Genomic DNA, 12,370 nt, shown 5'->3' on the forward strand with positions numbered 1-12,370 from the left:
TAGTGCTGCACACACGGAATTGTTGGGGACAATTTTGACAGATATTTGCGTCCCTAATTTTAGCAACAGCTTTTAGGTCACTATTATAGCAACAAATTTCAGAGAAGGTGGCGCAGCCATGGGCTCTCATGTGGTTGCTACCCTTCAAAAGGATCATTGAGATTTCAATTTGCCACGTTTATTGCAACATTTATAAGGGTTGCTTTTGAAACGGTGTGGCTCTCCACCTGGGAATCAAAAATACGGGCGAAAAAAAGGTGCCAGAACCCAAAATATTTTTGTTTTTGATAAGAGAACATGTTGCCAGGGTTGTCGAGTATTAGGCTATTTCCAAACCATTGAGCTGCCGTTCGCTTGTTCCGGAACCCAAAATATGCTTAGGTTTTGTTGAGTATGTTGTTAACGGCAATATTAATCCAGCGGGATCTGAACCGAACCTAAGAAAATAGACGGTAAAACGTTGTTGAGTATGGACACCTGGTGAACTCTGGTCAGTGGACACAATTCCATCACTAGAAATGGCATTAGTTATGGAATTGCGTTTAGTGAGCAGAATGTTAATCCAGATTTATTCAACAGCTCTATCAACAACTTTAGTATTCTTTTCCATCAAAACTCATTATGTGCCAGTTCTCAGCGTTAGCAAATGTCAGAGATCAATTTAAACTAGGGGTGTAAATTCGGGCAGGCCAGGCCGCCCGGCCTAAAAACTAAGACAGGCCGGGCAGGCCAGGCTTAACATTTGTGAGCCCGTAAACAAATTCAGGCCGGGCAAGCCGAGTAAAAGTAGATAATTTGCTACCCAAAGACCGCTTTTATACGGGCATGCCAGATCGGGCCGGACATGCCACTATTTTGAATTTTTTTTCTTTTATTTTAAGTTTAAATTTTCAAATGAATGGTATTAAATGTATTTATTTTTAATACAATATCCTTTCCTTTCTAACATTGCATACTGTAAGTGATAGTATTATTTTATATTTAAATTACAATGACAAACTTTTAATTTTAGCCTATAATAAATAATTAATTAGAGTACAATAAACTTTCTAAAAAGAAAATTTATTACCATTAATGTTTTTAAAAGGCTAATTATAAGTAAAAGCATCTATATATTTTATTTTTCTTGACACAAAATTGACAATTATAAAATGGTAACTTTTAAGTCTTTTTAAGAGGATATTAAATGATTAATGGCACATAGAAGGCTTTCAGGCCGGGCACTAGGCCGGGTATCAGGCCGGACATCATAATTAATTGCAAAGCCCGAGACCGCCCAATAAATTAATCCAGGCCAGGCCGGGTGGCCCATGACGGGCCATAACAGGCTTTGAGCTACTTCGGGTACAGGCGGGGTCAAACGGGTACAGTCAGGCCGAGTATTTTCGGGTATTATTTACACCCCTAATTTAAACCACGTAAAAATTGTAAGCAATTCCAATGTAAAAGGTCAGCCATAACAACTGGCGTCAGGAAGCTACTGACCAACTACCTTGTTTTACTTCAATCCCTTCGTCAGCATTCTTCTAATACTAACCAGGAACCATCAATCGATATTGGATCCCAACCATGAGCAAACGGGTTAGACACTTAACCACCGACCTGTTAAATCAGATGATAGAATTGAATGAATGCACAGGTATTCAGAACTTATTTTCAATGTTGAATTTAGAAGTGGGAGAACTCAAACTAGGAAAAAATTGAAGTCTACGGTAATGAATGAGAATCTTTGAAATGGCAATAAAGAATCTAAAACAAGGCGGCAAAGGAAGCATCAGTTTTTGTAATGACTAAGACATTTCCGAATATGACAGCTGGGAGTACATCTAAAGGTCAGACCTAGGAATCTATAAATTCATAAAATATTAAGATTCTTTACTCCCAACTGAATATTCTGGTGCATCATTAATCTGATCATTAACTACTTACTACACAAACTATGGTTGTTAACTCTACCACACCTTTAGTTACTATAATACCCTTTGTTTACTAAAAATAAATAAACAAAACAAACAGAAATCAAACAATGCCGGCCTAAGCAGTCTTGCATTATAGTTATACCTAAAAATACATATACATGATGAGATTTTACGTTGTTTTGCTCGCTAGCTTTTAGTGATTTTGCTAATGCAAGAAAGACACACGCATGTTGACATGACATATATATTGTTTCTTCTTTATTATTGAAGGCAATGAAATATCCCATCCTATCCAGTGCTTGGTAAATAACAAGCAAAAAAAGTTGATAACAATAGAGAGTACCTCAGATATCCTCCTTGTTTGCTCACTTGTTACAAGAAATCTGCACATATTAAACAATGAACATAAGAGAGAGATAGATAGAGAGAGAAGTTCAAAGTTTAGGCAGTTATGTCCTTTCGAAAACGAACACAAAGTACAATGAATGCAGATCAGATAAACCGAGTCAGACCTGTCCACAGTCCTTGGACATAATTGGATCCTCAATGTCAAAACTTCACCAACTCAATTCTTTTATGCTTCGTTCATAATAACCAAATTGAATACCAAGTAGACACTGACAAAAATCATTTATTATTCAAGTTCGTTCGGTACGAAGTAGTCATTGACAAAGATCACTACGGCAAATGAGCAAAACCTTTGAATATTAAGCTCCCCTAAACCTCTGTTTTGCATCCATGCTAAGGTCACAAAAGACAGTGAAACTTGAATAAATACGCACCGTTGGATCCTCAGATTCACCATTCAGAAACCCATAGAGCCATCTGTTTATAACACAAAACATCAAATCAGATATGTAGAAAAGAAAACGTGCAAACCTTAATCTCTCTTGACATCAGAAAAGGCAGTGAATTCACTTTATATATTCAGCAAGTAATTCCGATACACTAAAGGACAGTTTAATTGTTTCTTAAACTGCTTTCTATACCCAACTTGCTAAAGATAAATATAGGAACTCAGTATTTTCAAAAGATACACTCATCCTTACTACCTCATCAAGCTCTGGATTCTTGTATATAAACTGATAGACAGCTTAAGAAGATTGTGTCTTCATCTCTGTATCTGCAAAGAAAACCAAGAGATATCAACCTTTACCGCAGCACTTATACACAGAAAGCAATAAAAATAAATCTGATCTTCTCATAATTTCACATATTCACCATCTCAAAATCACTCTACAATGGAAGACAAAGGAAATCTATCAGAATCAGAGCGCCTTAACTTTGCTCTTCCAGTGGATTCTGATAATAAGGCCACTCAGTTCAAAATACTATCGTTAGCAAAACCCCACATGCGAGCCTTTCATCTTTCATGGATCTCTTTCTTCGCTTGTTTTGTCTCCACTTTTGCAGCCCCACCCCTCCTCCCAATTATACGTGACAACCTCAATCTCACCGCAACTGATATCGGAAATGCAGGGATAGCCTCTGTCTCTGGTGCAGTCTTTGCGAGGCTTGTCATGGGGACTGCATGTGACCTCTGGGGTCCCCGTCTTGCTTCTTCAGCCCTCATCCTTCTCACTTCACCAGCAGTTTACTTCACTGCCACTATAAATTCGCCTATTTCTTTCCTCCTTGTCCGCTTCTTCACCGGTTTCTCACTCTCCACCTTTGTCTCAACCCAGTTCTGGATGAGCACAATGTTCTCCGCTAAGGTCGTCGGGACCGCAAATGGTGTTGCAGCCGGCTGGGGAAACCTCGGTGGTGGGGCCACCCAGCTCCTAATGCCCCTTGTCTATGAACTGATCAGAAAAATGGGATCAACTAATTTCACTGCCTGGCGGGTTGCTTTTTTCATCCCTGCACTGTTTCAAACCATTACAGCATACATGGTCTTCTTCTTTGGCCAAGACCTCCCAGCAGGTAATTTTAGAAGGCTTCAGAACTCCGGGGAGAAAGCAAAGGATAAAATGTCAGAAGTTTTCTACCATGGGATCAAAAATTACAGGGGGTGGATTTTGGCCTTGGGTTACGGGTACAGTTTTGGAGTTGAACTGACAGTAGATAACATAATTGCGGAGTACTTTTTTGATAGGTTCAATCTGAAACTCCATACTGCTGGACTTATTGCAGCAAGTTTTGGGTTAGCGAATTTTGTTTCTCGACCTGGTGGTGGAATGTTCTCTGATTTTATGGCAAAGAGGTATGGGATGAGGGGTAGGATCTGGAGTTTATGGTTAGTGCAAACTATAGGAGGAGTGCTCTGTGTTGTTCTAGGGAGAGTAGGATCATTGGGTCCATCAATAACAGTGATGCTGATTTTTTCGTTTTTTGTCCAAGCTGCATGTGGACTAACCTTTGGGGTAGTTCCTTTCGTATCTAGAAGGCAAGTATTTTCTTTCTTTAGGTGCTCCATTAAAAACTCATCACTCATCCTTCCTAGATTTTATTTTCTCTACAATTTGAGCAGGTCACTGGTTTTCTATGTTGTACTAACAATGCTAAGTTACAGACACTAATGCTAGAGCGAAAATTACTTATTTTTGTCCGATCTTTTAGGATCATCCATGATTAGTAGCAGATTAGGTACTAATTTTTGATGTTGAGTGATTTTTCAGATCGCTGGGGCTCATATCAGGAATGACAGGAGCCGGTGGAAATGTGGGTGCAGTTTTAACGCAAGTCATTTTCTTCAAAGGTGCTCAGTACTCTAAAGAAACAGGGATAACCCTTATGGGTATTATGATCATATGTTGTACGCTCCCATTAGCCTTGATCTACTTCCCACAATGGGGTGGAATGTTTTTTGGTCCATCAACTGCAGAAAATGCCATTGAAGAAGAGTATTATGCATCTGAGTGGAATTCTAGAGAGAAAGAGGAAGGTAAACATCTGGGAAGCTTGAAATTCGCAGAGACTAGCAAAAGTGAACGAGGTAGAAAAATTGCTTCTCAACTTAGACCAACTAGTGGAACCTCTCCCACTACTGTTTGACAACTACCACTATAAGGTACAATATGTTTTAGTTCTATCTAAAACTCCTAAAAACGATAAACTGTTTCCATACCAAGATCTTCCTTGTGAATACTACCATAAAGGATTAGTATTTAATAACTATGAAAAGTAGTGGACTGCTATGTTGTCGTGTCAGTTATGGTATCAAGAGTGGTTTGTACTCATTTAGTTAGGTATGGTCTTTTTCTTCTTTTCAATTCCTTTAAATTTGAGTTTTTGTGTTTGTGAAAACTTGAAGATTAAGTTTTTATTAAGCTCCTTTGTGAAATACAGAAGTCTTGTTATATGTTATTCTTCACCACATTTATCCACAAAGGGACCACGTGTGAGATTTCTTTTTTTCCTTTTGTGTGTGTATGTGTGTGCCTTCTACAAAATAGGAATACTTAGATACTTTCTTTTCTACCTATAAACAGAACGAGGAAAGGAAAAAAAAGGAGAAAGAAGGGAAGAACAGCACAGAAACATAGTATAACATGTAAAACACATTTATAAACAAGTGCTGCATCGCATTCAATCATCAGGCCCTGACAACCCAATCAATGTGACAGTTGCTTACTTTTGCTCCTCCTTGTGTGGGGTCCATTTTTTCAATATACAACCTAATTTTCTCCCATACTAACACTCAAAAGTTTGGGCCTCGGGGTGAGACTGAGTGGTATAAGGTATGTCGACAATCAATTAATAGTTTGAATATGTTACTAATCAGAATAGCCAGTGATCCAAATTAATTAATTTAACTAAACTTGGATTACCTTTCCAGAACTTAACATTTGATTCCTCTACCCAAAAGATGATAGTTTTCCCGAATTCTCCATAGCCCTATGCATTAACCTCATACTTCCAACAAAAGAGAAACAATTTCAGCATATTTGAATCCTAAAAACGTATATTAAATGATTTCAGTCCCACCTACATCGAAGCTCAAAAGCAAGACAAGAGTAGAAATTCTTTTCGTTAAGATAAGTTAGACCGATAAACACCTTTCCATGTAAATTATTGATGGCACATCTCCTCTAATAGGAAAGATGCGGAAAAGAGCACGATGGACACTAAAGAAGAAATACACAGAAAAATTACAAGTATAAATCGGCAAAAGAAAAAAATGCTAAGGTTAGTTTGTGTTTTCTAACTGAAGCAGTACCAGTGACTAGTTTAGTTGCCGTTTTGGAAAATAGTAAGATGGCGATGATGCCCCAGTGGAAGCACCCTTTTTGCATGGCACAGACACCAACAACAATGATGTCTGCCTAACCCGATCCCCGTAAACAATAAAAACAACACACAAACATATCATAAATAAAGAAATGGGATAAGGGATGACCTCCGTAAGCTTTAGGTTATAACTACCAGTCTGAGGTTCTTTATTACTCAGCCATTTGTGCTCTCCTTCAACCAGTGCAGCTCCTAACGTCCAAGAAACATCTCCAGGACCGAAGTTAATTTCTGCATCCCCCAAGCATAATGTATCCTCAAGGAGAGATGCCAAATATGGAACTCGAAAACAGAATTGATTAACATATTTTCTGTTTCCAGAAATTTTCTTTGAGTCAATCCACGACCCAGAACATTTTTTCTCGCCTTTCTTCCAAATTTTAGTCAAATTAGCTCTTGGATTCAATTCTAGCATACTGTAAACGGCAAAAAGTCCAGGTAAGGCATGAAACCATGAAACTGGATGAGGGACGGACATCAAATTTGAGTATGTGCCTGCAAAGACAACATAAGAGTCAAATCAATGAACTCTAGTAAATTACCAGACTTTTAAGCAAACGAAAAAACACATCTGAACACTAGATATAAGAGTCAAATCAATGAAGTCTAAACAAAATGGAAGCAGAAAGCCCGTGGTCCTGAATGCACTTACTCTTAAAGGAAGATGATCGTCCTTTGCAGTTCTTACCCTCAGTTAATCGTGACCAATCAAAGTTGTTCGAATGGGTTGCGGCAGCCTAAGCAATTCTCTTACATGGCTTCCAATTTGGATCCCCTATCAGAGAAAACAAGGTGGACCGATTTTTCTGAAATAGACCAGTAATGACCAGTAATATTGTTTGAAGTGGGGATGTTGTAGGTAACAGCCATCGCAAGAGTGGTTGGGAACAAATCCCAAACTGAGACAAGAATGTCTGAATTGAAGTCTGTTATAAACACTCTCTCTGAGTGAATAAGCATGATAACTGTCCTTCCAAATGCCTCGTGTAGACCAAATCTGGGCAGTGAATATGCTAAAATTTGGTGCTGATCTGAACCAAATTTTAGCTGCAGTGAATTTCGATCATCCGTCAGTTCTTTGATTTCCATTACAACCTGCAACGACGAAACCCCTAAATCTAGAACTCCTAAAGTGGGTAAACTGGAATAATTGTTCAGCGTCCACATTTTGTAGTTAAGAGCGATTCAACTATAATAAGCCTCTTCCTGTCCAGTTAGTATCCTTATAGAAGTTATCCTACGCATAAACAGGAGCTTCTGCATTTTCGAAAATCCAAGCTGCATCATGACTCGGCAATCTTCTTAGCCCAGCAGTAGCTAGCAGAAAGATAGAATTATCTTCATGTGTTTCCCAAGGAATTTATTCCGCCCTTTCAAGTAGTGGTTCCGATGAGAGCGCAGACCAGTAAAACTGTGAACAAAGTTATCCAAACCAGGTTCAGTTTGCATGCAGTGGTATAGACAAACATCTTTATGGAGAGAATTATTAGTTGAATGATCAGGAAACGAGTTCAACAACACTGCACGTCCATTATCCCTTGTGCTATTTCCTAACTATTTATACACATTTACACGGGTTCCAGTGCTTCCACAATCCAAAATGACAGCAAAGTATGACAAATGAGTTTCAGCAGGTTTAAATACCAAATAAGAAAGAACATAGGCATCACAAGCAGAATAACTAAAACTATGCAATTATTTTGATGTAGCATCTAGATTCGAGCGGAGCCATAAGCTTAATGGAATTCACAAGATTCCTATTTTCCATTGCCAAACGACCGAAATGAATAAGAAATTACGTTATGTCTAGATCAATTAGGGATATAGAGATTGGAAATATGAATCGATGAGGAGATTATAATCAATGCGAAACGAGGGTAAATCTTAATTGGAAAAAGAATTTTTTTTAGAGATACCAAAATGTAAGATCAGTCGTACCTAAAGGGAACCCGATAATTTGGATTCTATCTTCTTTTCCCCGTCCTTCACAATCAAAACAAAGAAGAGAGAAAGGACGGAGTGATGAGGAAGAAGTGAGGAACAGCTACACTTCCGCGAGGAAAAATAAATTCAATTTTTAATGACAGTGACTAAATACAACCCATGTTTGGGTTAATTACAACCCACATTTTACTTTTCTGTTTTCTTAAACCAAAAAGGCTAAATATAACCCATATGCCAAACATGTCTTCTTTATATACCCCTATAAACACTAATGGTATCCCTTTATCAATCTACCCCGGAGCTTATCAACCTACCCATCAGATTTGTTAACTTTGTATACCCCTCCCTGATAGAAAAATAGAAAGGCAAACCCATCTTCTCCTTCGACAAAACTATGGAGCTCTTCTTCTTCTCTCCACTCTTCACAGATCATTAGAGATCAAGGGTAGAAAAAATGTCGTCTTAAAACAATTCTGGTTATATTTTTCCTCTCATTCTTTGTTCGGTCCCTAATATCATTCAGGTTTGATTTTCTTTTGCCTAAACAATTCTGTTGCTACTTTGTTTTCTAGATGATTATTATGTGTTGGACTGATTGTAGTCATCAAGTAGGGTACTTTTTTAATGAAATTGTAAATTGACAGCTACCGTTTAGCAGTTCTCGTATTAGTTCCATATTCAAGTTAACAACACACTTAAAACTGATGAAGTGTCCGATAATGGAATCAGAAAGAGTCAAGTAGAGCTTATACACTATATATAACAAAACCCAATTTAGGTCCAAGTTTAGCACGTAAGATACTGTACGATAATATTTTCGTTAGCTAAGGCACCCGATGGAAAAACCAAAATTAAGATCTTGACAGCCATTGCCAAAGAATATAATGTTAATTGTGATCCTAAAGATTTTGAAGGAGAAGAACTAAAGCCTCCAAAGCTCTAGAGGATCTGTTTGTGAGAATTGGAATTTCAACCCTGCACAAGTTGGAATATTATGAAATGACTATGTTTTTGAAACAATTGATCAAACAGAACTGACCAAATGTAACGAGCACACGCAATGACTAGTGCGTTGATCGTCCTAGATAATCCTTCTTTTTTGCGTTGATCTTTAAAACATAGGGGGCTAGAGGGGTATCCGTATCAAAATTTTGAAATAATTTTATGGTTCTTATGTTAACCGAAATGTAACTAACATAATTACCTAATGGGGTACCATTAGTATTTCTAAGAGGTATATAAAGGAATGCCCTTTTTTTTCTCTGTTTGTTTTTCCGCTACTTCCCTGTGCAAGCGAGAAAAAGTAACTATTGGGTTGATACTTGATAAAATCTGAAGTTAAGATGAAAGAGCATGAACGGAATGGATGATAATGATCTCATTAAAAAATGATGAAAATAGTAAAAACAATCGGTATTTTGTTAATGGAAGATGAATATTAGGGTATAACTTATCTTCATGGTTTGATGGTAGTAAAATAAAGGTTGATCGAAACGATTTGATTTTCAAGACTATCAGTCTAACAACTCTGATTAGATCAAGTTTCAATCAAAATATGTTTGATATCTCCGTTCCCTCATTGAACTCTCCGCAACATAATTTTCCTGTGATTGTGAAACCCTAAATACTAATTTTCTGTTTGTATTTCCGTGGGTTGTATTTAGTCAAATCATATTTGTGTAATTTGGATTGTATTTAACCAGACTATGGGTTGTATTTAGTCACTGCCATATACCTTTTTAATTCCGCTTTACATACAAAAAGTCTCCATTTTAACTTTTTTAAGTATTCAATTTGGCAGTGACTAAATGCAACCCACATTTTGATTACATACAACCACATTATCAAAAAACCCTTCTCCTCTCAAAAAACGCTTCTCTCTTTTCTCTCTCCAAAAACTCTCTCTTTGAGATCTTTACAACGACCAAATCTGGGCAAGGATTATTTTATTTTTTTATTTTTAGTAGATTTTCTAATAGAATAAGATGTTGCTTTTTTAACTTTTGGTGTCTTTTGGCACATTTCTTCACCATTTTGGTGATTTTATCTTCGCTTTTTGGGCGATTTTTTCTTCGCTTTGAGAGCGATTATTTCTTCACTTTGATGGTAATTTGTTCAATATTTGTTGGTTGTTTCATGGCTTGTTATTCTAGATTTGAGAACATCGACGATTCAACACGGCATCGCTTTGAGTTCATCTTCAACGAAAGGGATTTAAGGCATCCGGGTTTTTCGTTCATATATACAAGGGCTAAGCACACCTTTCTTTTTGGAGCATCTCTTGTTATTGAAGACAAACATTCAAAGTGGTCGGAATTGATTCCGGATTATACCATCTTTTCTCTCTACTTTTCATACAAAAATTGAGTATCTTTGCGGTATTTTGCTCTTTCTCTATGCGAATTACATGTAATTGATATCTTTATTTGTATTTGGGTTTTAATTTTCTTGTATTTTGATGTTCTTTCTCTTGTAAACAATCATGTATTCACCTTTTTGGATTGAATGAAAGGTGATCTGATTGTTCATCAAAAAAAAAAAAACCACATTAAATTTGTAATTAGCTAAATACAACCCTAATTACTTTTAACAATTTTTTTATATGCAACCCATACTGTTTGACCAATTCAGTAGAACCTTAAAAATAAAATCAATGTGTACAACCCATACTGTCTTTTTATCAAAAAAAAAAACAAAACAAAACATATTGTCTGAAACATGGATTAGGTGATGTTACTATTGATTTTGTGGATATTACTGGGTGTTTATGATCTTATATAAAATAAAATTGCATTAATTAGTGAAGACAAACTAAAAATCCATAAAGGTAATTCTCAATTAAGTGATCTTATTTTTGATAATTCTTTTGCATTCTAAGATCAAGAGGATTACAAGATTCCATGATCGACTAATAGTCTTTTTTGAATTGTTTTTATGATCGAGTAATGAAGTTGATTACAAATAATATCAATCTGACTGATTAATCACGATATATATATGGAAGATCGGATGACAATCGACGCTAGAGAATTGGGAAACGGAATTCAAAAGTAGTTAAACATATCTAGAGAGAAGAAGAAGACAGATATAAGAATGACGTCTCCAGCAGCAACATCGGGATTAGCAGTACCATTTTGGAGATAAACAGGGATCACATTTCAATTTTTACTTTTTTTCTTAGAAAATAAAATCAGATGACAATTGACGGACACAAATTCCTTCCTATCTTTTATGCTATTTTTTAATCCTTCTAAGCTTTACTCAATTGCAGTACTAATGTTTCAAAGGAAACCCCAAAACGATGAAGAAATATATGGTATAACTGACTTGAATTTTTTGGGTTGTATTTAGCCCCGTTAAAAGAAAAGTTGAAAAAGTTTGAAAGTAAAATTTCGGTTGTATTTAACCCAAATGGGATTGTATTTAGTCATTGCCTTCATTTTTAAAACTCTTTCCCGGTGAAAGAGGAATAAGGCAAGGATACCCTCTGTTCGCTATACCTTTTTATCATTTGCTCTCACAGTCTTCCGAGTCTCATACATTACATAGTATGGAAAGACAGGGGTGGTATGCAAGTTATAAACTTAACAGGTGGGCTCCCTCAGTAACACACATGGTGTTTGCTGATGACGTAATGTTCTATGGTACCTTGACCAATAACACTATAACAGTTGTGCAATCTATCCTACATCAATACTACATTGTCTCGGGCCAAGAAGTGAACTACAACAAGTCTTCAATTCATTTTAGTAAGAGTGTGTTGCATGAGAGACAAACTGAGATACAAGATTTTTGGGTGTTTGGAAAATGGGGTGCCAGGAGAAGTATTTAGGAGTAAAGATTCTTCAGCAAGGGAACAATTGCCCATCTTATAATACCTAATAGAGAAAATGGAAAATAAATTATCTGGTTGCAAGAAACATAATTTGAGCCACGCGGGAAGAACCATCCTCATTCAGTCAGTACTTGCTCTGATTCCAATTTACTACATGGCCACAAGATTGTTTCCTAAAACCGTTGTTAAGAGGATGAATCAGATATTGGGGAATTTTTGGTGGGGACGTGCGAAGGAGAAAAGGAAGATACAATTTCTACGAGGAGAATAGTTAACAACTGCATAAGAAAGGGTGGTTTAGGTCTTAGATTGTTGGATGAGCTAAATAAGTCTTTAGTGGCTAAACTGGCGTGGCGATTCTTGCACAACCCGGACGCAACATGGTGTAAAATCTTGAAGGATAAATACATGAGGGACATCTTCTTTTGGGCTGTTAAAAAGC

At 36.8% G+C, this 12,370-nt stretch overlaps 1 protein-coding gene and 1 long non-coding RNA gene across 5 annotated transcripts; one reads left to right on the top strand and one right to left on the bottom strand.

Annotated features, from left to right (window-relative positions):
• Window positions 1-1,295: 1,295 nt before the first annotated feature.
• On the bottom strand, window positions 1,296-8,213 carry LOC113297944. 4 transcript variants are annotated; one of them, XR_003333910.1, is made up of 9 exons: window positions 8,088-8,213; window positions 6,802-7,560; window positions 6,259-6,644; window positions 5,690-5,774; window positions 2,972-3,042; window positions 2,702-2,744; window positions 2,432-2,536; window positions 2,263-2,302; window positions 1,296-1,602 (listed from the first exon to the last, which is right to left on the bottom strand). It is a non-coding gene; the product is annotated as an uncharacterized LOC113297944 (long non-coding RNA). The 4 variants fall into 4 exon arrangements; XR_003333908.1 differs by having other exon boundaries at window positions 2,618-2,744; XR_003333907.1 differs by having other exon boundaries at window positions 2,432-2,744.
• Window positions 2,860-5,232, top strand: LOC113297943 (high affinity nitrate transporter 2.5-like). The gene is made up of 2 exons (XM_026546555.1): window positions 2,860-4,305; window positions 4,538-5,232. The coding sequence occupies exons 1-2, from the start codon at window positions 3,161-3,163 to the stop codon at window positions 4,911-4,913; spliced, it is 1,521 nt and encodes a 506-aa protein (XP_026402340.1). The 5' UTR covers window positions 2,860-3,160; the 3' UTR covers window positions 4,914-5,232.
• Window positions 8,214-12,370: the final 4,157 nt, after the last annotated feature.

Source organism: Papaver somniferum, chromosome 7 (assembly GCF_003573695.1).
Source record: "Papaver somniferum cultivar HN1 chromosome 7, ASM357369v1, whole genome shotgun sequence".
NCBI classification, from domain to species: domain Eukaryota; kingdom Viridiplantae; phylum Streptophyta; class Magnoliopsida; order Ranunculales; family Papaveraceae; genus Papaver; species Papaver somniferum.